This window comes from Cariama cristata, unplaced genomic scaffold (assembly GCF_000690535.1).
Source record: "Cariama cristata isolate BGI_N322 unplaced genomic scaffold, ASM69053v1 scaffold13257, whole genome shotgun sequence".
In the NCBI taxonomy this organism is placed as follows: domain Eukaryota; kingdom Metazoa; phylum Chordata; class Aves; order Cariamiformes; family Cariamidae; genus Cariama; species Cariama cristata.
Genome location: NW_009626152.1, coordinates 6,109 through 32,224, shown reverse-complemented (window position 1 = coordinate 32,224; position 26,116 = coordinate 6,109). Strand labels below are relative to the sequence as shown.

At 53.2% G+C, this 26,116-nt stretch overlaps 1 protein-coding gene across 1 annotated transcript; it reads left to right on the top strand.

Moving 5' to 3' along the window:
• Positions 1-39: 39 nt before the first annotated feature.
• SEMA7A (semaphorin 7A, GPI membrane anchor (John Milton Hagen blood group)) lies at positions 40-25,177 on the top strand. Its single transcript, XM_009703906.1, has 15 exons — positions 40-151; positions 15,340-15,473; positions 16,404-16,454; positions 16,744-16,839; positions 17,254-17,338; positions 17,896-18,006; positions 19,332-19,471; positions 19,845-20,023; positions 20,231-20,339; positions 21,040-21,238; positions 22,934-23,049; positions 23,665-23,816; positions 24,360-24,427; positions 24,576-24,578; positions 24,831-25,177. The coding sequence occupies exons 1-15, from the start codon at positions 40-42 to the stop codon at positions 25,175-25,177; spliced, it is 1,902 nt and encodes a 633-aa protein (XP_009702208.1).
• Positions 25,178-26,116: the final 939 nt, after the last annotated feature.

The window sequence follows — 26,116 nt, the reverse complement described above, 5'->3', positions numbered from 1 at the left end:
CTCACAAGCTCATGATCTCTGCTTGCTGAATAAGTAGAAATGGGCAGGAGGTTGCCCGTTACCCTCTTCATGGCCCTGTGGGCCAGCCAGCTGGGCGTGTGGGCAACGGGGCGCTCCAAGGTGAACCCCAGGATCATCACAGCTCCGCAAGGTAAGTCCCGGGCTGCGGCTGGCTGCAACCTTGAGATGCAGCAGCAGCAGTGTCTGCAGCTGACAGCTACTCCCTGCACCATCTATTTTCTACCTATGTCTTGTCTTTTGAGAAGAGTTAATCTTTTTTTGTTTCTTTGGTCTCTTTGGGGAGACTTTTGGCTCTCATTAAAATAAGCAGAAATGCCTGTGATCTCAGGAGGGGGCTTTTGGCTGCCTTGATTGCTTTTCATTGAATTTTTAAATCCCTCTCTTGTCGAGTCCTTTCTTTTTTATATTCTGAAAACATTTTCCTGCAAGCTGGGTATATTAAAGGCTGTTGAAAAACCCTGAAACAGACACAGTTACCATTTCCCCTAACTTGCAAAGAGAAATGGAGAAGTGTATTTGCATAATACAGTTAATTTTCTTGTTCACCTGCTGTACTTACCCTGTTAGCTGCAAATAAGTTCTGTGAGTAAATATTTCAGAAGATCTCTATTCTCTGAGAAAATATATACGTTTGAAACGGCACGCAAGGACTTAGATCCAATATTAGCAGAAACTGAACAAAGAAATGCTTTCAGGGAGCAAGCTTAGAGTACAGCCCAAGCTTCATGTGTTGAAAAGAGCAGACTAGCATTTACTGGTTTTATCTTGTGTCTTCCAAGCTTTTTGATTAATACCCTCCAGGGAGGCTTTAACAAAAGACCTCGTCTTGTCCCCGGCAGTTCTGGTGTTTGGCTGAGCCGGCGAGTTCAGCCGAGCTGTGGATCTCATGCTGCTCTGCAGTACAACAGCTCCTGTGTTTCCCATTCGCCGACAACTTCAGAGGACACGAATTTCCCGTGGTTTATTCTGCGCCATCTGTTATTCTTCTGCCGTTATTTATTATGCCCTTCTTCAGGCCCATCGCTGCCTGCGGATGAAGGGCCGGGAGCGGAGGGAAGGGCGGTGGGTTCATGGCTCCAAAGTGGCCTCTGCCCACCACGTCTGTCGCACAAAGAGGGGAGACACCAGCAGGGAGGGCAGCGAAAGGTTGCTCCTAGCATTGTGTCATTTGTCTTATCGGCTGGCAAGTGAAGTGGCTCAGAAAAGGGGATGCAAGCTGGGGAGGAGGCACAGAGCCTTGAGACTGAACAGAGGATGGGGCTCACGCATTTCTCCGTAGATGTTTCCCCTGCCCCGCTTAGGGGAGGCAAGGGGAAAAATTAAATTGCTGGGGTCTAGTGTGGTTGGAAATGCCTGTCCTGAAGTAAAACTGTGCTGAGGGGGAAGAGAAGGCTGGAGTGGTTGATTTCCACCTCTCTCAGTGGGCTGTGCTTGGCATGCACACGCAGTGTGGTCATTTGGCCTTTCCCTGCATCTGTGTCAAAGTGTGGCTTTCCCGGCACTGAGCACAGTGAGGATCTGTCAGTGAGAAACACCAAAGCCAATTAGTGTTAGGACACTTCCCTGCAAGGGGATCAGCTTGTGTTTATCTCTGTTTCTTTTTTCTTTTTTTTTCTGGAGAGCTTAGCTGGGACACAGGCCAGGAGAGACTTCAATCAGGGAGGTATCAATCAGAAGTGGCTGTGTGGCACACTCATTAAGAGTCAGTCCTGTGTCCTATTTAGCAGATTGCGTTTTGCTTGGCATAACCTCTGTCCTTTAGTAAGTGGGTCTGTAGGTGAAGAGGAGGGTGGAGAGGAGACTCTGGAGGAGGGTGAAGAAATGGGACAGGGGCAAAGAGGGTGCCGTGGGTGACAGGGAACCCTCTAACTTCCCCAATACTCCAGACACAGTGAAAGGCAAGCACAGCATCTTCAGTAAAACCTGCAGGTCAGCACACTGCTGCTGTTAGCATCTGCGTACAGAGGCTTGTCCCTCACCATGGGGGTGATGGTGTTGCCGGGCTGGGTTTGTGGCTCGAGCCCTGGTCGTGGAGGCTGGGAGATGGATGGAGAAGAGCGGCAGTCCGGGACATTTGCATGGGTGTTAATGCTGGGACTGGGCCTGGTATGCTGCGTTTGCAGTGGTGCAGCGCTGGCCTCAGCCTTGGGCTCTGCGGGAGCTGGCAGCTCTTCACATAATTAAATTTCTTACACGCCACAGCCCATCACTAGCACCAGGTATGGCAGCCTCAGCAAAGATACCTCAAGACGTTATAGCCCTGCGGGTGAAGGGAGAGATTTGTGGTGCTGGCCAGAGCCCAGCTCTCTCCAGGAGGGAAGAGTACGTGTGTGGGATCCCTCCCTGGGCTGTGGTGCTGGGGGAGAGGAGGAAATTGGTGCTGGGCAGTGCTGCCCTTCCATCTCTCAGCCTTGCTCCCCTCACCAGCATCACACCAGATGCAGGGAGAGAGCCCTGGCCTTGCAGGCATCCTGAACTACTCTGCTGTTTTGCTCTGTGGTCCCTTGTTGTCTGGTTTCATAGCAAGAAATAGGTGAGGGGACATTGCGAACTGGGAAAAAAATGTAGCTGGGCTTAGGTGGCACAATCCTGAACTCAGATCTGAAGACAAAGAAACAGAGTTGGCCTGTCTTGGTGCTTGGAGCTCCTGGATTTAAGTAATTTCAGTCCTGGGGACTTGGACTTGTGGCATCGGGCCAGGGCAGTGGGTGGCTGGAGCATCGTGTTCTGCAGATCTGCCTGTCTTTCTACGCATGCAGTGTGTTTAAATCCAGCCTCAAGGCCTCGGCCGCCCTTCTGCCTTTATTTTGCCTCCCTGATGCCACAGCATAGTGCAGGAGAAGGTGAGGAAGGGACACGCTTTCCCCAAAGATCAGCCCAATTTCAACATGTGCCTGGGAGTGTTTGCCACCAAAGGCAGGGTGAGGGATCCCCGGAGCTCTCCCTGGAGCTGGCATAGGTGGCCGGCTCTCGGGTCCAGCTGGGTAAGCAGTTATTTTTGAAAGCATGTCTGAGGCTGCAGGTTTTCTTCCTCTTAGGGGAAAGACACTCGGAGCAAAGGGCTGAGGTCAGCTCCAGACCACTGGTCATATCTAAAGTACTTAAGATCCTTTTTACTGACAGGGACTTTGCCCCTCCTTCCCCTTTGCAGCTGATCCAGCACACAGATGGGTCAGGATCTCTCCTGGCTATTACCCTCCCCGATGTCCTAATGAAGGAAGATTGTAAATGGCAAGTTCCCTATCTGTTGCAATTTGCAGAGTGGGAGTGAGTTCAGCCTTAGCAGCCTGGGCTGGCGCAGAAGCAAGTGCTTCAACCTTGCACACTGTGTTCTTCCTTATCTTCTCTTTTATTTCCATCCTCCCCCTGCCTCCCTGTATTTTTCGAACTAAACGCTGACCAGCTGGGCTTTGCTTTGACAAAGGTGCGTTCACATCCCACACTGAGCTTTTGCTTGTCAGCACAGATACTGTGTTTGCTCTTCTGATCCATCTGCAGAGACGGAGACCGCTGTGTCCTGGGGCTGGGCAGAGCTGTCCGGGTGACAGAGCGGGCAGATACAGTCCCTCTGTACGGAGCGGGAGAGTGGCATCCCAGGCTGAGTGTCTCATGACCGGAAAGTCACCGAGCATAGGGAGAGCAGAGAAGTGCAGTGAGGACAGCGAGGAGCCTGAGGGCTGGCTCAGGCTGCTGTAACCTGGGGCCTTTCATGCAGCCCAGGAATAATTTTTAGCTACTGCCGTGCTGAAGGTTGTCTTGTCCCTGTTTACTTGCATGTGTGTAGATCTGTAACAAACTCACAGCCTCCTCTACCTGCTGCATTTACACCTTGGGGTAGGATGGGGTCTGCCAGTATAATTATTCCCCTCTTTCTCATTAACAGATGAGGCTGGAAGCTGGAGGGGATGGGTTCTGAGCTGGTGTGTAGCTCACAGGAGATAAGCAAGTCTTGCAGGGGAAAAGAAAGATTATACACTTGACCCTTGGCTGCCTCAACTGGGTAACCTTGCTGTAGCCTGCCCTGGGTCACGGCGGGGCATTGAAATGGCAGTTCCTGGAAATTGCCCGCGTTGCCCGTAGTAGCTCCTGGGCTTTGCCAAGCTCAGCCCCCTCTCCTTGCCCTGGGAAAATGGTGCCAGCAAACATCTCTGAGTGCTGTAGGAGCTCTTCTAGGAGCTCTTCGTGCCCAGCAGCGCAATGGTGCTGTGTTCGACTAGCAAAGGAAGAAGAGAGCTGCTCAGAGATGAGGCCGAACTTGTACTGATGGGGAGTGGTGGCAAAATGAGAGATTGCAGTGCTAGCACCGGCTTTCACTCCTCAGTGACAGCGGCACCATTTTCTCAGGAGCCATGGTCACACCAGTGTGAGACATCTTTGTAGGACAGTTTCACATGAAGCTCTCGGAGCATCAGCATTTCCAGGACAAAGCTTCTCACTTTCTCGGCAATGCTATTTTCTGCAGACGGCTCATTTTCACAGGATGGGTGATGCTGGTAGCATAAAATGTTGGTTGAAAATATTTTTTGCTCTGCGCAGATTGAAAAAGAAAAACAAACCAAACAAACCGAGTGAATCACAACTACCTCCTGTTGCAAGAGCGTGACACAAAAACAACAAGCATGGGCGAACTAATAGTAGTTGTGGCTGCTCAGGGCTGGGAAAGAGAACCAGATGCAAATTGCTGACCCACTGCCCAGCTCCGCCAGCCCTCGGGCTGATTCAGGATCAGAATTGCAGAAAATTGGCCTGGGAAGGTATTCTGTAATTGACGTAGTCAGGCTGGATGCCTTAAAGCAGGACAAACTAAATCTAAGCCTGAGTATTTGAGTACAAACTAAATATAAGTACTGAGTACAAGATGCTTTTTAAAAAAGCTTGTATCCAGAAAAAGGGCTGGGAGGTGAGTTAGAAGGAAGAAATTGCTTGTTTTGTAGACAGCGCTCTCCTGTTGAGTTACATCCGATAGTGTGTGGCTATTCCTGGTTGCTCCAAGAATAGGACTTGTTCTTCCTGTTGAACACTCTTTTCAATCCCGGCTCCACCTGGTGTAGTATGCTGTGTCTGACTGTGGCTGGTGTGGTGGAGAAATGTTGTAAGAGTGCCACAGGAGCTGGATGTGGAAGCATCTCCTACCACCTCTACTAATTTCAGAGCAGCTTAAGTCTGGAGCAACAGGCTTTGTATAATAAACCTAATATTTCCCTTAATGACAGGTCTGGTTCTGTAGTGCTATAAATATCCAGTCCCCAGTTTGAACCTTGTTGACTGATGTCAGCATCTTCCTGCAGCAATGACTCCACATCTAATTACCTACTTGGGTTAAATTATTCTCCTTTATCAGGCGTGCATTTACTGGGAGGGAGAGGGCATTGCAAACTTAAGGAGCTGTAGGAGTTTCCTTGAGGAATGCACAGACAGTCCCAGCCAGACACCTGCCCTTGAGCTGCTCACAACAACCGTGGCCATGGGTTTGCTTGTATCTTGGACAACGCAAGTTTTGGAAACCCTGATCTGAGCGTCTGGTTTCAAACGACTGACTGTAATGCGGTGGTTTGGCTTTCCAAATCTGAGTAATGTGGTGCTGCAGCCAAAGATGGATGTGAGAAGAATATTGTGTGTTCCTGCTGGCGATGGTCAAGCGGGCGGAAAGGGGATGCTAGGAAGGTCTGCATGGCCTTCCCTGGCACAAACACGGGCGGTTGCAGGGCTGAGACCTAGCTGATACTTGTTACAGAGGTGGGAAGCCTACAGCAGCAGGTGGGAGGGCTGTAAAGAACATGACGTGGCCCTTCCTAATCTAGTGAGGAAGTCCCTTTGCTGCATGCATCATCTCATCTGTTTTCTGTAGGCAACTGAAACGTCATCCTTGCCCTAGAGTCACAGATCTTTCTTCTCACCTTTAAACCTCTGCAGAGGCTGGAGGCTCCGTGGGGGACTGCCCAGGTCCCCTTACCCTGTGTTCATCTCCTGGCTTAGCCACCCCTGGGCTGGGAGAAGAGGGCATGTGCCCGAGAAAGGTTTCTCAGCTGCCCTGCCCTAACCAGCAGCAAGGAGGTAGGAGATGGCTGCCAATTAAGCTAAAAGGTAACGCGGCTGTTTTGCTGGTGGATGCTCATAGAGGTGCTCAGGGCAATTTTTATCCTGGAAAGCTTTTTTTAATGATAAATCAGTCTCTGGAAACCAATCTTCGTAGTGGGAGGGGCAGCCGTGCTCTCCAGTTAGCAGCTTTCCTGCTAAAACTGTCCTTTTGTTGTTCTGCAGTTGTTCCAGTGACCGTATAATAAAATACCATAATCACAGGCCAAAGTTCCCCAGCTTCTAGCGGTAACATGGCACAGCTCCGGACTGTCATTACAGAGAACGGCTTTCGGAAACTAACAAAACCTGGCTCTAAATTTAGCACCTGCAATCCGTAGGGTGCAGCAAGCAGCTCAGCTTCAGGGCTGGTAGGGAAAAACGTACCTGCTCGATGACAAGCTTCACCTGTGAAATCAAAGGCTCTGGACTCATTTTGCAGTGGCACGGGCTTCAGTGCTGCATAATTTTGAGCATGCAGTGGGGGCCGGGGGATACTGGCAACGTGTTAGCATGCATAGAGAACACTGCCGTGTCTGTCATATAGTCATTTTGTGTTTAAAAAGGAGAAACCCATCCTTCCTGGAGCGTGAAGCACTCTGGATTGAGCCTTCAGAGGGTAAACGGAGCCCTGCAGCGCTGCTCGTGTTCACGAAGCCCTGCCTGATGGCAGAGGCTTTGAATTCAAGGCTTGTTCCTTCCCGGCTGCAGGTTAGGGGTCTCTTTTGTTGCTTGCTGAGTGGGTGTTTGGGACCGCTGCCGGCTCTGGCTCCAGCTTGGAGGCCCCTTGCAAAGGCAATATAGGCTGCATAGCTCTCAGAAGAGCTTTTGAGCAGGCGTGCCCATGCCCAGCAGCTGGGTTACCAAGCCGGGAGGGTTTTTCTTCGTTCTTTCTTCCTGCCCTAGCTCACCTCTGCACTGAATACTGCTGCCAAGACACTCCGGAGCTTACCAGAAATAGAGTGGAAATCATTAATGCGCCAGAATATTTGCCTTCTGTAGTGTAACTCTAAAAAAAGCGTATTTGTCTAGTTAAGAGTGTACTGTGCAAGCTTGAGCCTTTCTGCTGTGCTGGTGCGGCCCTCCCGGGCATTTGGAGTGCACGCAGGCTGAGAGCTTTTGTAGGATATATCCTTGATAATGTGGGCTGAATTGTTTCCTCTGCTCCGGAGCGTTTCGCTATTGATGGCAGAGGTCTCTCGAGGGCACCAGAAAGCAGCCGCCTGAGTACCCCGTGATTGCAGGGTCTTCAGGAGTGGTTGGGGAAGAAGCCAGAGAAAAGGCAAGCAGTGTTGTATGGTGGCAGCCGGGAATGTAGCTTGGCCGAGGGTGGAAAAGTCCCGCTGTGGAGAGGATGTGCGTGTTAGTGATATATCCGTGGCCTTGCTCTTTCCTTTGGAGGGGTGCTTAGAGGGAGTCGGAAGCAGTCGGGGAGGGGTGTGAGGAAAAAATAGCATGAGGTTTCTTGGCAGATGATTAAATGCTGCTTGTCTCCAAACTCTCTTGGGGGAGAGGCAGGATGAGAAATACCAAAGAGATTAAACCCACTGCTCTGACTTGCTGCAAAGTTAAAATAAGAGGAGTGAAATGTGTAAGGCAGGCAGGTCTGGGTTTGAGTAATGTGGGCTTCCCAGCTGCATGTCTCCCCTCCGTGCTTTCACACCTCTCTTTCTTCTGGGTTTCCCACAAGTGCATGCACCCCTTAACAAGGGTTCAGGGCTACACGTCCCTCTGATCCTCTCCAACCTCCTGTGGGTTGCCTGTGCCGCCCAATGCTGGGCTTACTGGTTCTCCGCGTGAAGGACAATGGTCACAGATGGAAAACGAAAAGGAGACCAGCGCACAGCCTGAGCCCTCGCTCTCAGCCTTGCCGCTTTCAGGAACTGAACCGCAACGTTTCCTACAGGATTGAGGCCATGGGAAAATGACAGTCAGGGCTTTTACCTGCCCCGGACTGATGAGAAAGCACTTTGCCTTCGCTGGGAAACCATTTTACTTTATCCTTTCTGGGCACACACATGCTCTTGGGATGCGTCTGTGGGAGTGTCTGGCTAAAGCAAAGGCAGCTGCTCTGACCTCAGCGTTGCTGCCCTACCTGACCAGTGCCCATCCCTGCCCTGGTGGGAGAGGCTGTGTCGGTTCTGAAATATGTAGGAGCTGAACGATGCCTGCGACGGACCTTGTTTGATCCGATTTCCAGACCCTGTCCTTTGTAGAGCTGCTGGTCACAGCCGGTGACTGCTCTTGGATTTTGGTGGTTGATACTAGAAATGAGCATAGCTGTGTTTCGTCAGTGGTTTTCCTGCTTGTGCTGTGTGCTTGGGGCAGGAAGAGGAGAGATTTAAGCAGCGTGATTGCCATGTAAGGTGCTCATGATAGGCACGAACTGAGGATCTCCCTGCGACTGGGAGCTGCGTGGAGCTCCCTGCGACTGGGGCTTTAAGGAGCAGGACACACATGTGCGTGTGCCTGTGTCTGGGCTCACTTCAGTAAAATACATTTTTAACACTCTTGCTGGTTGTCTGGTTTCCACTGCTGCTCCCCAATGCCTTTTGGCCCATGGCAGACTAATACTGCAGAGGAGTTTTGGGGGGTTCCTGCAAGCATCCTGAAAAGAAGGCAGGGGAGAGCAGGAGGGGAAGGCAGGCAGCACAGACCCCTTCTGAGACGTGCCAGGCACCAGGCTGATGGGCACCAGCTCGTGGCCGTGCTCCCAGTCTGCTATGTTGTGCCAAGCTGAATAGGTAGGGGACAGGGAGGGAGTGAAAGGGGAACAAGGATGATATTTGGTCCTGGGAGGGCTTTGGAGAGAGCGCTTAGGGGTCTTGGATAGAAATGTATAGAGGATGGGGCTGTATTGGTTCTGCTCTTTTTATTTTGCTTTCTTTGAGAAATGACTGATGTTGGAGCATAGGTTGAATGGAAAGGGTGTGGGGCTGCCCTGCACACCGAGTGATGTTCCCTGTGGGGTGATCATTCAGCCTGTGCCTTTGCTTCCCCAGCGCTGAGAGGTGGCTCTAAGGACCCCGACTCTCAGGGAGAGGTGAAGCTAAATCCCTCAGCAGCGTGCTGCTGGCGTAAGCTGGGGAGAGGAGGGAACAAGAGGTCAGGTTTTTTCACGAGCAATGAGAAGGAAGTGGTTTCCCACATTGTATTACCTTTTCACCTCTTTCTCAGAAACCCATCCCGCAAAAGCGTATCATTTTCCACGAGGCATGTTGGCCAGTGGTGCATTGGAGACCTTACGAGTCACAACCCTTCAATTATTCCATCGCAAGTCAGAGCAAACCCCCCACCACCCCCATGAGTGTCCCTCCTGGGTCTTCTCATCTAGAGACAAATTGTTCCTATAAAAAACCCTGTTGCTGCAGGATCTGCTGGGTTCCAGAAGCCCATCAGACTGCTCCAAGCATCTGTCCCCTGGGAAGGGGATGGCTGGCGGGTGAGTGGGGCTCTGGGGAGCATCTGCCCAAGCCCGACTGTGGTTTTCTTGTGTCACATTACTCCCTTTCGGGGGAAGGAAAACCTAGCCACTCGGTGAGCAGAGCAGCTCCCTGGAGGCATACTTCCTCCTTCCGAAATGTCTCAACTTGGGAATTTATAGATCATCTAAAAAAAAAAAAATGCAGCTTGGCTTCTTGCCAGCATCTGTGGCAGAGCTGGGGAGACAGACGGCGTGTGGCTCTTGGATGGGAGCGGTGTGGTTCAGTCCAGTCCTCTTTCCAGGGGTGGAGGGGACCCATGGCAGCCCCATGGGGTGTCTCCATCCCTCTGGGGTGGGTGCTGTGACTTCCCATGCTCCCCTTAGAGGAGACAGTCTGCTGGTGGGGCTCCTGGGGCTGGTATCTGGCCAAGCAGGTAGGAAATCCAGGCATCGCCCTCCCTATTTTGCCTGGGGGAATAGTGAAACTGGAACTGTACTGCGAATTGATAGAGCTGGGACAGACTGGCAGTCCTGACCCCAAAGTGCGTGACTAAGGACCTGAATCACTTTTCTGGCCCTTAAAGGAAAGCAGTCAATCTGCCCGTGATGGGCTGCTTGTCATGCGTCCTGTGTGCGCTGGGCAAGTGGGAGCAGAAGAGAGATCGATGTCATCGAGTCGAGACAGCTCTTACGTTCCCAAAAGCAGGGTGATGTGCAGGAGGCTGGAGTCAGCCCTGACTCACAGCCAGGCCCGCATTGCTGGGAGGTGAGGGCTCCTGGAACAGGTGTAGGGGACGAGACCCAGGGGACCTCCCCGCATTGCCAGTCCTTGAGTCAGCGTTGAGAAGGCAGCTTTTCCTTCTGTTGTCAGAGCCAATCCCAGTCGGATTGCGGCAGAGACATGCTGCTATCAAGGTCGTAATCTATTCAGTCTATTCAAAAAGGAAGAAAGAAATAAAACAGAGGAAATGAGAAATTGTTTGGCGAAGGCGGGAACTAGGAAAGGATCCGACCAGTGCGGTGATTCAGGCAGGAGCGTGCTCGCTGCCAGACCTACGGGCAGCAGAGCAGGTGGCAGTGTCATCAGCGTCATGCGGGGAGGCTCGGATGTGTGACGGTGATGACTGACAGCGTTATAATGTGTTATAGCAAGAAGAGTTCCCGGGGCTGCCGGGTGGATTGCCTGTGCGTTGGGGAGCAGACCAATGCCCAAGACTTGGCTGCATTCGCTGCGGTGGCAAGCTCTGGTGCTGCACCAGTTTAAATCCCGTTTTGCCATTTGGCCAGTGGCCCAGCCCTGTGTCCCCATCGTATGGCAGCAGCAGCAGGAGAGTTTGGTAGAACACAGGCACATTAGCTAAAGGAACTTCCCCCGCTCGGCGCAGCACAGGCCCTGTGGTGTGGAGCAGGTGAACCCCATACCCTACCTGCCTTCCCCTCTTCATATTCCATGGGAGGTCCCACTTATAAGGGTTTTATGAGCAGCAAGGAGAGGACCTGCCTCTTGTCTACATCAGCACTGCTCCCAAGAAGCAGCAGGTTCTTATCTCGTCGTCCTTCCTTTTTTCTTTTTCCTAAGCTTTATTTCAGTTCCTTATTTTAAAATGCTGGCACCAGAGCAGATCCGAGCCATCCTCTCCATTTTAGGGAGGTGTAGTCCTCCCCCAGCACCAGTGAATCGTAGACTGACAAAGACTCGCCTGCTACTGGTGCTGGGAGCCGTGCAAGCTGGTGACTAAGCCGAATGTCTGGGATGCTGAAGCCAGCTGCCAGACCGGGGAATGGTGAAGTGCGGAGGGGAGAAGGACCGCCGTAGCTGAGTCAGCCCTCCAACCGGGATGAGAACTGGGTTGTTGCATTTGCTTGCGATGAGGCTGCATGCCTATGCTACTGCTTATGTTGGACATCTGTTCTGGAGGTGGGGGACACACTCCCCCCGTGCACAAAGCTCTGGGATACTCTGGGAACCTGACCTTGTCACGGTGCTGGGGAGGGCCAGGCTCTGCCAAGGCTCTTGCTGCCTTTCTGAAGGGATTGCTGGACCCAAAGGGAGACAGAGAGCCCTTTGGTGTGTCATTAAAGCTGGATTTGCCCAAACCACGTCTAGGGAGGCAGACCCATTTCACCCGATTAGATGAGACACAGGATTGCTCTGTCTGTTATCTGTGTTGCTCTGTGTATTTAGGATGGGCCTCCCTGCCCTCATCTCATCCATTCCTCTTCCTTTCCCTCCTCCTCTGTTACCTCACCCTGCAGGCATCCTTCCGAGATGCACCGGGCTCCCTCCTTCTCTCTCATTTAATATTATTCTTTTTTTTTCAATCTGGTGTGGTACTCTCCATCTCGCCTGCAAAGCACAAAGCTGCTCTTTCTCCCATTCATTTCTCAGGACCAGGGTTAGCATTTCAATTGACAATTGTGCCATTGATTTGTGCACTGATGGTGGGGTTTGCAGTAAATGCCAGGCAAAGGGACTTGGCGGGGTTAGCGAGGCTCTGGAAACGAGCCCTGTGTCTTCCGAAGCTCTGGACTCGATTTTGGAGGGAGGGTGATGGCAGGGTCATGCCTTCCCTCTTCCAGGCGGGCGAGCCTTTCTCTGCAGTGTCAAAAGCAGCCTTGGACTTGCTAAGAGAGGCATATCCCCTTCTTTGGAGGCGTAGTGTGGGCCATTAGATACCCTCTGTCTTGTCATCCCTCGCTCTTGAAGCCATTTATACCCCAGGTCCCCAATCTGGGGTTGCAGGGTTGCTCCCCCTGATCCTGCCGGATGAGAAGCAGAGGCGAAGGGGACCAAACCACTTGCCCAAGCCGAGCTGTTTAAGGCAGAGCAGGGGCTTTGCAGATCAGCCAGAGGGCTGATACAGAGCCAGAGGGACCCTAGCATCCGCTCATGGAAACACCTTTAAAAGGCTTCTTTCTGGATCAAGTCAAATCAGTGCTGGAGCCGCAAACACGCTGCTGGGCCCTGGCGAGCAGAGCTGTTTACTCTCAGCTTAGTGATTCAGTGCAGTCCCCGGGGAGCAGTAGGATAAATAACACGTTGGCGCCAACCAAATTATTGTTTTGGGCTTGTTTGTTTCTGGCTGTTTGGGGAGAAGTGTGTCCTTGCAGGTTGCACAGCTCTCTTAAGCTGAGCTTGAGAAAGAGGAGGTGTTGCGAAAAAGCCTCAAAATGAAACCAAAGGTCGTAGGAGCATGTGGGACTGAAGTGTGCAAAGGGGAGAGGTGGAGGAAGAGTGGTGGGGAATGGCTACAGGTGTGTATTTTCCTGGATTAGCAGCAAATCTAGGGCCTGGGCTGGAGGTTTGAAAACAAGAGCAAAGTTTGCTGAAGTCCAGCCAGACCTGCTTGGGACGTGTTGGTGATGGGTTATGCCGGCAGCGGTAGCTGGATGGGGGAGAAGGGCTTTGGGGGCTCCCGTGTGCGTGGGCTGTTGCCTGCCTGCTCCGCAGGTTGGGCCAAGAGGGGGATTTTGAAGACTGCTGGGAAGGGGGATAGTGAAAAGGGGATTAGTCCTCTCCTCCCTGGCAAGCGTAGACTGAGTCTATGGCTGATGAGATTCGCCGGGCTAGCTGGCATGCCCAGCTGGCTTCCCGCTTGTAGGGCCACTTAGGCCAATGAGTTGCACAATCATTCTGAAAAGACTCAGTGCCAGCTTCTCCAGCAGGCAAAGCACTGGCTTGGGAGTTTCTCTGAGTCCTTAGACAGAAGAGAGATGGTAGGGCTGGGGAGGGGACAGGGAGCGGGCAGGGACTGTCATCCAGCCAGGCTTTCTTAGCTGCAGGGTCCCAACTGCCGAATCCCACCCCTCCACTGCCGTGCAGCGCCATGGCTTCTGTCCTGCGGTGCAGGGGAAGGGCAGCCCCGAGGTGTTGCATTAGGGAGAAGCTGCGGGCTGGAGGGCAGAGATGGTTTCTGTGCCATGGCACACCTCCACCCTCTCTCTTTGTGGCCGAGGTGCCCTTGCAAAGCAGTGGCCCGTGGGTCTGGAAGGGTTTCGCATCACAGGGTGGTGGCTGGCAGCATCCTCCGTTAGCCAAGCCAGTGATGGGAAAGCCTTGCTGGCTGGGTGCTGTTTAACTCCGCAGGGATTAGAGACCCTGAGGAGGTGCAACCCGCGTAGTGAAGTGGAAAAAAAAAGCCGCAAATCAAGCAGGCGTTCAGTAGCCCCAGTGACCTCTAATAAGTCTTTTTTACTTTCGGCTCCGCAGAGCCTTGGCGGGACCCCTGCGCAGCATGCTCCGGGCAGAAGGGGAGTGCTGGACTGTGCAAAGATTGTCCTTTGCCTGTCCTGCCAAGTGCCCCTATAAATAGAGAGGGACACGTGCCACTGATTAATTGCCTGTCTGTGCAGGCAGCCAGCTCCCGAGGCAGACACAGCCTTTGTCTGTCTGCTCGGAGCAGCAGCGCTTGCCAGGAGAGAGGCCCTCTCCTCTTTGGAAAAGGGAAAAGAGGGAGAGATGAAAACGGAGTGCCCTGTCATGCTAAGCAGAGGTCAGTCCTGATCGGAGACTTTTCCTCCTCCTCGGAGCAATCCCTCTCGTGTCATTGCTGCAAACTTTGGTAGGGGACAGGGTAGCCTATGGCAGCGCACATGTGCCTTGCACCCTGCTTTGGAGCTGGGCCCTGGCGCGGTTGCTCAAAGCCGCCCAGATGTGGCTGCACAATCCTGGAGAGGGATGCGGACCAGCGGAGCCCATCGAGGGACAGCAAAAGCCCCAGGGGAGGAGGCTCACGACTGCGCTGTGGTGCAGGGCCAGCCTCCCACACCGGAGCAGGCAACACAGAGGGGAAGGGAGGGTACTGTTAGGAAAGAGGAGCTGGAAAAGCCAGAAGGTGAAAGAGGAAGGAAAGAGGAGAGGACAGGCAGTTCTTCCTCTCAGCTGGGCCTGGAAAGCTTCCTATCTGCAGCAACCAGTTGTGACATAGGTCCGAGGTCTTGCAGCTCACTTCTTGTTCACGTCTGGGGCGTGGAGCCCGTGAGTTGCGGTTTTACGTGCACCCTTCCCCTGTCATGTGTGGGCTCTGGCCTGGGGGTTCCAAATCCCATCCCTCCCTCCTGGCCCTTGGAGGGAGGATGCTGACAGTGCAGGTAGGGGCTGGTGAGGAGAGGTGTGATGCTGGGCTGTGGCTGGCAGGAGATGATCTACCCTGTGGGCACAGGGACGTTGATGACCCCCAGCTGCAAGGCAGAGCAGCAGCAGCTCCTCTCCCATTCAACCAGATAAGATCTCACAGCTCCGATTAAGCATGCGCAAGGTCCCAAAGCAGGGCACAAAAAGCTGCAGGCATGTCAAATGCAAGAGGGTGCGGGAGCCACATCTACGAGGCAGTTGCCTGAAGTGGTTGTCAGAGCATGGCCAGGGAGGGGAGGGAATTTTTCATCTCGAAGCTGGGAGGCAGGAGGCACTCAGCCATTAGAGCAGGTGGGAAGGCAGCGCTCATTTGGCTGCTGCAGAGCCAGTTCTAAGTCACTTTGAGCTTCTGCTCTCCTACAAGAGCTCCTGCGGCGAAGTTTTCCTTCCTCCTCCTCTTTCTCCGTCACCAGCCCTGCAGGGGCCAGACCGCTTCATTGTGCGGCTCTCCTGTCCCCTGGGCTCAACGGGACAATAGCTCAGCTCTGAGCCTGGGAACTGCCTTTCCCTGCCTGCCTGGCACTGGGCCAGCCATCCCAGAGGGCCCCCAGCCCCTTGTCCTTGTTTTTCTCATCACTTGCACCGAGGACATGGCAAGGGAGTTGATCAACCTGAGCTGGCTGTGGGTGCTCTCCGCAGTCAGCTGCAGTTCCCCTGACGAGTGTCTCCTCTGTGCTGTTCCTAGGTGTGAAAGAGTATGCGTTTCCCAGGAGTGAGAAATACCCCGTCTTCTATCATAAAGAAGACAGCTCAGCCATCTACGTCGGGGGAGAGGGAAAGCTTTATTACTATGACTTTGCAACCTTTGAGAACTACACGGTAAGGATGCTCTGCTAACCGATTTGGCCCTGGAGCCCTATAAGAAAGTGTCCAGCATCCATCTCACGACCCAAATGCTAGATACCTTGCTCAGTGTCTTTGCAACCAGTGAAGTCAGGTCTAGAAGGATCTGGTCTCTGCCCAGCCTGCCCCATCCATCTGGGAAGCCACAACATCAGTATGGTGAATGGCTGCAGCAAGGAGGAAGTCTCGTACACTGGCCATGGGTGGGTTCTTCCCAGGCTGTGATCCTCCTGAGGTCTTTGCTGCTGCAGAGGGAGGATTTTTCCAGTGAGAGACCCTTTCTTTAGCGTGAGAAGGGATGCTTGGACTCACGTCACTGGAGAGAAGCCATGTTCCCATTCCTTTCCATTGTCGGAGCCCAGACTGCTTTTCCTCGAAAATAGGAAGTTCTGGATCAGCTGGGCACTGAGTTAATACAGCAGGAAAACCCCCCAGTTGGCTTTCTCATGACCCCTTCTTGTCCATCTCAAATAAGTCGGTTGCTAAAGTTTGGGCCCAGATACTTCCCTTCTTGTTCCCAGAAACAGTGTGGTTTATGTGTCCCAACCCTCGGACACCACCACCCACTATTGAACACCCATTCCCCACAACAACAGATCCTCTCTCGAAATCATTTGGAGAGCAGCCCAAGCTGGCTGCCAGTCATGCCTGCTGCTTTGGCCCTGCATCCCCACTTCTCCCCATCACCTTGAGGGCCTGAGAGATCCAGCCCAGTCTCCCCAAGGGTTTTTGAATGCTGAGGTGGGGATAAGGGCTGCGATGTAGTGTTTAATGACCTTACCACCAACGTGCTTGCTTCATTTCTTGTGAAGAGAGTGACTAGCATGCAGTGCATGGGGCTGAGCCCATCTCAGCTGGCTTTTAGAGGGAAGGAATTAAAGCATATCTCTTTCACTTTTATCCTAGGAAGACTTCCTGGTGAAAAATGAAGGACAGTGCATGATGCCTGGGAGTTTGGTAGGTCCTACCTGTGATGGAACAACATGTGGAACATGGGTGAGGGTTGGAGGACTTTGGTTGAAGGACTGCTGGGGAATGCTCCTCACATGCTCTGTCTGGGTGAAGGCCTCCAGTACCTGCAGAGCAAGAGATCAGATGAGATGACGCTATTTTCCTCCTCTGGTTTTAATACCCCTTAAAAAGCATGTGGCAGTGTGCTTGGTAGTGATAGGGGCTTGGGGCTTGGAGCTGTGGAGCTGTGCTCTGCCATTCACAGCTGCTCATGCTCCTCTTCTTTCTCTTGCAGGAGGACAATAAAAATTACCTCACGTTAGTGGAGAAGTACGGAGACGGGATGTTGGTGTGTGGAACTGGTGCCTGCGCTCCCACCTGCTGGAACTTGGTATGCTTTGGCCACCTGTGATGGGATCAGAGCAAAGCACTTACTGTTTTTTTTTGTGCTATCTGCACCTGTAAAATGGTGCCCTGATCACCCCTCCTTCTCAGAGTGCTCTGAAATGCCCAAATGCCAGCTCCCTCGAGGAGCTTATCGTGACAGCATGGGACAACCTGCCCGAGCAGAGGTCTGCACATGCCACCTCTGGGCTCACTTGTCATAGCCCACCTCTTCTCACCTCCTGCCTTTAGCAGGGGCTCTGCCTGGCCCATTCGACAATGAGCTGCATCCTTCCCTCATTTGGGCTGTGCCAGCCAAGGAGAGCTGCTTTCCTCCTGCCCCACGGGTGGGTGTGGGCACCTGACTCCTCTGCCTTCCCTGAACTGATCACACTTAGGGACCATTTCTGTCCTTACCCAGACGCAGAGAAAGGAGAGCACATCGTGGGATGGGAGAGGTATTGCTCCTTTCACCCCTGACTCGAATACCCTCGTTGTCATTGATGGTAAGTCTGACTGCTGACATATTTTTAGTGGTAGTGCTGTGCAGGAAGGCTGGGCTGTCTGTAACAAAAAGGAGCACCTTGTGGCTTCTCCAAGGGCTTTGTCCCTCTGCTGTAGTTGGCGATCGGGCTTAGCACTTCTTGCTTTTGCCTCATCGAAATGCACATCCTTCTAGGACAGAGCATGGCACAAGGTTGTTTATTCCTGTCCAAGGCATGGGGATTGAGTCTCTGTGTGGGAGGGTAGAGTGCAATGGAAACAGTGGGGAAGGAGGGTCCTGCAGTATCTCCCCTGCTCTAGACCTGACAGAGGGACAGATGAGGATCCTTCCCAGAGGTAGAGCAAGAATCTGTCCCTGAGACTCTTCAATGAAAAGGATTAGGGGAATCCTGTCAGGCCTGCTCAGTCCTAGGCAGTGAGGACTGGGTTTCTTGACCTGTATCCACCATCTCTGTGAGTCCATGTGCCTAGAAAGTTCTTGGTTCTTTGTTTTCTTCTCACAAACCCTTCTGCCCTCTCCGGAAACAGCCTGCTGCAAATGAGCCTTCCTATCCCACAGGTCATGACATCTACTCCACCATCAAGAAGAGCCAGCAGAACGGCAAGATACCCCGCTTCCGTCGAGTGAGAGGAGGCGGAGAGCTCTACACAAGCGACACAGTGATGCAGAGTAAGTAGAAGGGAGATCCTGAAGGCCTGGGACCTGCCACTTTCCCCCACCAGGCAGATAAGTTGGACTCTTTGTCAGTCCACAACTGTAGGCTATAAGTACACAGCACAGCTTGGAGGGGTACATCCTCTCTGCCCAGCTGGGGTGTAGCTCCAGAGCTTCTGGTTTGGGTTCAGTCACCCCTAGATCTGCGGAGAGGGCTGATCTGGTCCCCGTCCACAATGCCAGTGAGGAGAGACCCAGCAGCTCCCTCCAGCTCTCTTGCTACCAGCTGGGGGAATTTCGCCTCTTTGCTTCTGAGACAAAACAATTGACAAGTGAGTTACTCTTGCTCAGGATGAGAAGATGGGGAAATGGAGAGAAATGGGTGGCAAGTCCCCTGTCAGATACTGGAAGGAAATACGGTTGTGTAAAGGTGCCCATCAGCTGCTGTGCAGTGGTGGAAACAGGAAGAACAACTTCCACTCCAGGCAGTGATTCTTTCCAAATCCCCAGCCAGGGTGAGACCTTGAGGCAGGAACATGTTGGACTGTGCATGGGACAGGGTGGGGAACAGAGAGAAAGGACCCTCCTCAATTTCCATGAGCTTTTTACATTGCCTTCCCCCAAGCCTCCCCAGTGACACTGGGAGATGGGAGATTATTGAACCCTTGACCAAAGAAGAAAACAAATCAAAATGACACCAGGGCAAAACAGAACTTGTGTATGCAGGGCAAGGGAGGGGGCAACCGAGGCACCAGCAAACAAAACTGTTAGACCCAGAGCTGTGAGGCTGATCCCATGCTTAGACAGAACTCCCTGCCCTGGGAACGCCAGCTAACGATGCTCAGAGAGACCCTGCCGCTGCTGGGGATGCCCTTTATGGCAGTGGTGTATTAACAGGAAGAGCATCATTGGGTTTTCCACAGCAAACACAAACACCAGTGCAGGTTGCTCCCGCTGAGGGAGCTTTCCTCTATGATAACAGCTCTGCTGCGCAAGAAGGGAGAATGGGTTTCCTTTGCTGCTAAGCAGCTGAGGCGTCAATGGGCTCTGGGGATTTGGCCGTGAAGGAATTGGTGCATGGAGTAGGGCAGGAGGGAGAGGAAGGGGAAGCCGCTGGGAAGGTGGCACATCAAGAGCATTTGTTAGTGCGATGCACCGTGTAGAGGATGGGCTCGGACCTGTCCTTTGCCTGGAGCACAGATGGTGTTTGCATTTCCTCATCTTGTCTGACGGTGAGTGGTTAGCTGCAGAGCATGCTGGTTTGGTCCTCACTGGTGGCTTTTCAGATGAAATGTGTGTGTTCAGGCCAAGGTTTTCTGATGGCTCACTTCCCTTTTCAGACCCTCAGTTTGTCAAAGCCACCACATTAAGGCACGAAGAGCCTCACCAGGACAAGATTTACTACTTCTTTCGTGAAGACAACCCAGACAAGAGTCCTGAGGCCCCTAGAAACATCTCCCGAGTGGCCCAGCTATGTAAGGTACCACAGGAACAGTGTATGGTGGGAAGGCAAGAGTGTTACAGGGGTGGCAAATGGACATGCCAACTCACCTGGTGTTATAGGCACATGATTTAGCCCTTCTGGCTCAATTCTCTCCTCTGCCACAGAGTGTGTGTGTGGGGTATGGCCATGTCTTTTGGCCTTTCCGTCTTCTGGCTCCCATCTTGCCTGTAGGGGAGAGAAAGCCCTGTTCTCTCTCACTGGGATGTTAGAGAAGTACATGGTGATTGCAGTGACCAGCATCAACTATAGCTCTGGAGCATCCCCCAGTTATCCATCCAAGATGCTGGACAGGGGGCACTTTATGTTCTTCTCTGCCAAACCCTGACTCCCTGCTTTCCTTCTCGCCCAGGAAGATAAAGGGGGAACCAGTTCCCTCTCTGCTTCCAAGTGGACCACCTTCCTGAAGGCCAGCTTGATTTGTGTCGACCCAGTCACCAAGGGCAACTTCAACTGGTTGCAAGATGTTTTCTTTGTCCCTGCGAGTAACTGGCGGCACTCCAAAGTCTACGGGCTCTTCACAAACACCTGGTGAGGACTTTTGCAAAACAGGGGGTTGTCCTGTCCCATGGGGCCAAATCCTTTCTTTCAGCCCTTTAGTCTCTCTGGTGGGCACGTGGGTGGAAAACAGCCAGAGTGGATGTGGTCAGCAAAGACAGGATGCCCACAGCCATGCCCCAGCTGTAGGGGTGACGGCCACATGTCTCCCTGACCCTCTCTTTGTCTCGTTGCCCACAGGGGAAGCTCTGCTGTTTGTGTCTATTCCTTTGGGGACATTGACAATGTGTTTCGGACATCCAAACTCAAAGGCTATAATGGTCCCAACCCAGAGATCAAACCTGGGCAGGTGAGTGAGTGATAAAAGATGCTCACATGAAGTGGAGAGGCCTCCCGAGGCCAGGAGAGCTGGTCCCTGCTCTGCCACTGAAGTTGTCAGAGTAGTTTGGGCAGGTGAGGGGACAGTCCCACCACTGAGCAGCCAGGTGAGAGCTGGGGCAGCAAGGAAGGTTGTAAGCACTGTGGGAAGGATCTGAGCTTTGTTGCCGGATACAAAAGGAGGCTGGATAAGGTCCAGTGCCTTCGTAGAAAGCAGGGGGAGACAGGCTCTTACGTGCCTTGGCAAACAGGTCTGTGAGCTCTCCTGTGTGAAACTGGAGGACAGTGTCTTGCCTTATATTTGCTAACCCTGCAGGTTTTTCACTGAGGCAACCTGCAGCCCAGCCCCGGGGTTACAGGTGCACCAGTGACCTGGGAGCAAACAGCAGGGTCGGGGAGGCTCCCCTAAACCTCTTGGGTGATGACAGGGTGTGAGGCTCCTAAACTGCGACTTCTGCAGGGGAGATCGCTGGTAGGACTTGGCACGAGCACAGTGACAGCAGCCCCAGGGCTTGTGGTTACCCCCGGGGACAGGCTTGTGTGCCGTGCCTGGGCATCCTCCTCTGGGCTGAGGTATCTGGGCTGTGCCCTGCCTTGCTCTCCTGCCCTTGAGCCTCATCCTCAGGGACCCGTCTGACTCTGACGGTGGCTTTTATCCCATCTTGCTGCAGTGCGTTGCCTCTGGACAGCACACCCCGAGCGAGACCTTCAAGATAGCTGACAGCCACCCAGAGGTGGAGGACCGAGTGGAGCCCCTCTCCCCGACCAAGAGCCCTTTATTCCACAACAAGCACCGCTACCAGAAGATCGGGGTGCATGAGGTTTCTGCGAGTGACGGACGCCACTACAATGTGCTTTATCTGGCAACAGGTACTGGGAACCATTCCCTTGGGAGTTCCCCGGGGTTTGCTTTCCCTTCAAGGGCAGGGAACCCAAGGGAAGCAGATGAGACCCCCAATGCAGAGTGAAGCAAGGGGCTGTGTTCCCAGCTTGGCATATGTTTGTCAAGCAGAAAAGAGCTGCCAAGTCCCAGTACAGCTAAATACATCCAATTTGGCTTGCATAGGCAAAGACAGGCTGAAAGCAGAATCCCCGCACATGGGATTTACCCAGTTGGACTGCTTCAGCCTGTGGTAGGTCTCAGGCCAAGTGTTTTTAGGGCAAGGGAGGGGTAGCACAGCTCTCCCCAGGTGCAGCATTACACTGTCAAGCAGAAATCCTTTGCAAAGGGACCCACTCTGTCATCTCCTGTCCCTGGTTGCTCTACTGCAGCAGCGCAGACTTCCTGCAGGGCCAGCACCTCTGGCTGGAGACACAGCCGGCTGATCACAGCAGCTGGCGATCCGGGGGCAGCCGGAGATGCTGCAGAGCTGGGCCAAGGCGATTCAGCTGCAGGTGAACAGGATGGAGAGCAAAAGGTTGGCGAGCTCAATCAGGCAGCTGCCTGCATTCCCATGCAGTGCAGCTACTCACTGCCCAGAAGGTGCAAAGGTCCCTAACCCAACGCTTCCCTCTCTTGCCTGCTGACCTCCCCGGGCTTGCTCCCTGCAGCTGTGCTCATCCCTTTTTCTGCACTCTGCTGGGATTTGTTCACTGGTACTTGTGGAGGGACTTTCTGGGGCTTTTGTTTCCTAATCTGTGATTAAAAAAATGCAGATGGCTCTCAGTAGGTGGCCTGGGTTGGATTAGGGCCCACGCATGCTCGGATTGTTCTTATTTTGCCGAAAGCCTTAGCTTAAATGCAGCTAACACCTTGCAGAGTCCTGCCAGGGAGCTTGCTCCAGGATACAGGGCTTGGCAGAGCAGCTGCCTGCCCTCGCTGGGGCAGGCGCGGAGGCAAGGACCAACACCTGGGGGTCCTAATCCCTGCCTGACCTGAGGTCACATCTTTCATCTCCCCCTGGTTGATGGTGGAGAAGGGAGCAACTGTTTGGGAGAGGGAAACCATACAAGTACTAAAAGAGGGTAAATGAGGATTACTGAGCCCGGCTCCCTCAGGATCTACCTTTCCACCCCTCCACCAAACTGACTCATTTTCTTAAATCACCAGTTTGGAGTCGTTTAACTGGGGAGGGGAGTCAGTTTAATTAGAGAAACAGAAAGGCAAAACCCTAAGTTTCAGCCTCAGGCAAGCAGTGAGCTGAGGCTCTCGCAAGAACAGGCCAGTGATCAAAGCGGAGGGGAACTCGAGAGCGGTTGGTTTTTCTTGCTGAGTCCGCTACAGCACAGCTGATCAAAGCAGGCACAGCCAGGTCCCCAAGGGCGGTGGGAAATGGGTTCCTTGTGGCTCTTGGCTGGGAGGATGACAAGGCTGTGCTGTGGGAAACGCTACTGTCTGGGGGACGATTTCCTAGCAGACCAAGCAGGCTCCTTCTGAGAAAGGTCCTGTCTTCTCTGGGTGGCTGGTTTTAGGAATCCAGTCAAGCTTGGCTCTGCAGAGTGGCTATTGTCTGCCACAGTGAGGGCTGGAGGCAGAGCTGGTTCCCCACCCATGCCTGCAGCCCCTCTGCCTTGCCTTTCTGCTCTCAGCATGCTTCATCAGGGCTCTCCCCTCTTTCTTTCTAGACAAGGGATCCATCCACAAGATTGTGGAGCTGCCAGACGGGGTGCAGAACATTATGGAGCTCCAGGTCTTCCCAAAGAAGGACCCAATACAGTCCATGATCCTGGACCACAAGAGGGTGGGTCTCTGCCTGCTCCATAGAGAGGAAAACAGTGGGTCAGGCTGTAACTTTTAAAAGCAGGCAGCGGGGGAGGCAGGAACAGATGGACCCTGGATCCGAAAGCAGCCTCTGGGTGGGCTTGTGGGGGGTCCTGCAGTGTGCTTTGCTAAATCCTAACAGCTGGGCTGATATCCCCAGTCCTGGGTAACTCTCTGTGTGGTCAGTGGGCAACAGAGCTTTTTGGACACCTCCTCTTCTCTGAAGGTGAGGGAAGAACGAGGCTGTTTGCTCCCTGGGCCAAATCCCAGCACAGGGTTCTCCTTCCCCTGCGGTTTCCCTCTCGTTGCCCAGCCTTGCTGGCAGATGAGCTGTCAGACAGCGCTGGTGCTCCATCCTGGAGGTGACAACACTGCTGTCACTGATGGAGCAAACTTACTTATACACAGGGCTGGTGGGATCAGGATGGCTGCTTCCCCTCCCATGATACTGCATTGCCTGGAGACCTACCAGCCCCACTGGTGAAAACCACCCCACTATCACAGTGAAGGATAAGCAGGAGAAGCACTGCACGCTTGTCAGGTGGCACTGGGACGCAGTGCCGAGATGATCAACCCCTTTGCTTCCCTCCTACAGGCGATGCTGTATGTCGGCTCAACAAATAAAGTCATGGAGATACCCATGGACATGTGCAGGGTGTATCGCAACAACTGTGACAGCTGCTTGCTGGCGAGGGACCCATACTGCGGGTGGTTCAATGGGAGTTGTCAGTCGGTTTATCTAAAGAGGTACGTGGTGCCGACAGCTTGTTGTTTCTCCATCACCGTCAGCTGGTTGCTTTCATGTGAGAAATACCCAGACCCTCAGTATTCCCCTTCCTGACTCGGGGACATGTGGTTTTGAGGCCATCTTCCCATCACAGAGAGAGAAGAGCCCATCGTGTCCAGGCAGTAACAGCGCAGACATCTGTGCTGTCCCCAAAAACTGTGCCTCTGCAGGGATCTGTCCCTCCCGCAGCGCCCCTGCTCTGGAGAGGGAGAGTTCAATGGGTTTTGGGCACCCAGCCCCTCTTGTGCTGTTAGAAATGTGCGTGCTCTGCTGGTTGTGATGCTGTTTAAAGCAGTTGATTGTGGTGAGTTGCTGGGTCTCACATTTATCATCCATCAACCTCCTAAGTTGGGGTGTGTTTTTGCCTACCCAGCTAATAGCAGATGTTTAAACTTTTTTCCTTATCTGATCCACTGCATCTTCTATGGGCGATTCCTTTCCTAGCCCTGAAGTGCTGCTTCCCTGACATTAATTCTTTGTTAATACTTATTCCCATCTGCTAGGGAGGTGCGTCAGAACCTGAACCTGGATGCATGGCAGGGAAAGTGCCAAAAGGGGGATGTTAAGGAAGGTATGTAAAAGTTCTGAGCTGTAGGCTCGTATCCAGGGGGTGTTTGGGGCAGGGTGACTGATTCTCAAGTCTTTGTATGGATTGAGCAAGGTGTTGCAACTCCTTGCTGGGGAACTGGGGATGATTGTGCTGAAACCAACACACCAAGCAAGTCTGAGCTCAGAGTTAATCGCTAGATAGTGTATTTCTGAGCTGGGTGAGAGGGCTTAAGCTGTGTTTGCTGATGTCCTGGGAGAAGAGTCCCATGGACTTCACCAGACGTGGATCAGGCCCTGCCATTGTTAAATGGCTGTGTAACATGTCCCCATCGACCCAACTGTTCTTCCCTCCAGACTTGGGAGGAGGGAATCTCTGGTTCCTGGACATGCCTGTCTCATCCTCCCTTCTCAATCTCTTCCCCTAGATGACTATCAGAACATCGCAGTTGTCCCTTTCTCCCGCTACTACCTCAACTGTCCCATCGAGTCCCACTATGCCACCTACAACTGGTACCACAATGACAGCCTCATCAAGACATGCAACACCACCCACCCCCAGCAGGACTGCTTCCACTTCATCCAGAATGTGAGCCACATTCACTATGGCCACTACGTCTGCATCTCCGAGGAGGATGGCTTCAAGCAGGCTCTGGTGAAGGAACGCCTCGTCAACCAGCTCAGGTTCATGTCCCAGAAGGGCCAGGCCACCATGACGTTTGGCTCTTGGCTGCAACTGCTCCTGATGGTGCTGTTGGTGGAACTCTTCCACTGAACACAACAGGACTGTGTTCCCCCCATCCTGGCTGCTGCCGCTCTTCCTGCACTTGCTGTCAACTCCTGAGGCAAGATCCCTGTTCTTAGTCACTCCTTGGACGTTAATCTTTGACTGTCCCAAAAGGGGTCCTGGGCAGCAGCCCCTCCATCTTTGGCCTTGGTGGAAGAGTCACGGCGAGGAAGATGGGACTGCAGGGCCAGATGGAGCAGGGTTTGGGGACAGGGAGGGAAGAGGTACCCTGACACGTGGGGGACGTTTGCCGTACCCAGCAGCGTGAAGGGAGTGGTGCCAGCCTCTCCCCAAGCCTGCGCTGGTAGCTCTTTTAATGGTTATCGTCCTGAGCCTACCCTGGGTGCGGACGGTCAGGGGACTTCTGCCGATGTGCATGCACTGATCCTCAGGGCACGACGACTCCTCTCTTTGGGAACGTGCATGTGATGAAGAGGAGGAGCCAGCCCTTGGCCTTTCTAACTGGTTGCTCTGTACTTCGCTCCGAGCGGGGACTGATGCCTCCACGTTTTTAGTGACTAATGTCTGTTTGGGTTGGCAAGCAGCTGGAACGCTCCCAGTGTCACATGTGAGTCCCCTTCTGGTCTGGAGAATTGGGCTCTGGAAGGGTTTTAGGGTTTGTTTTGGGTTTAGGGTTGGGTTTTTTTTTGACATGGGAGGGAGATTGGGAACTAGCGCTGGAAACCTGCAAGGCAAGGGCAGGCACAAAGTTAGCATTTTGCATGGAAAAGCCTCAGAAGGTGCCTAGATTTGGGATGTGGGGAAGGACGGACCGAAGGGGACAGGAAGGGAAGGTGGAAGCAGAGCCCAAACCAAACCCAGGAGGCCCTGAGAAGAAGTTTTAAACGCACAAATCCTCTGCAGGCAGCTAAGGGCATTTATCTGTGGGCAGCAGGCAGCCCCTGCTCCCAGCACCTCTCCTCTGGG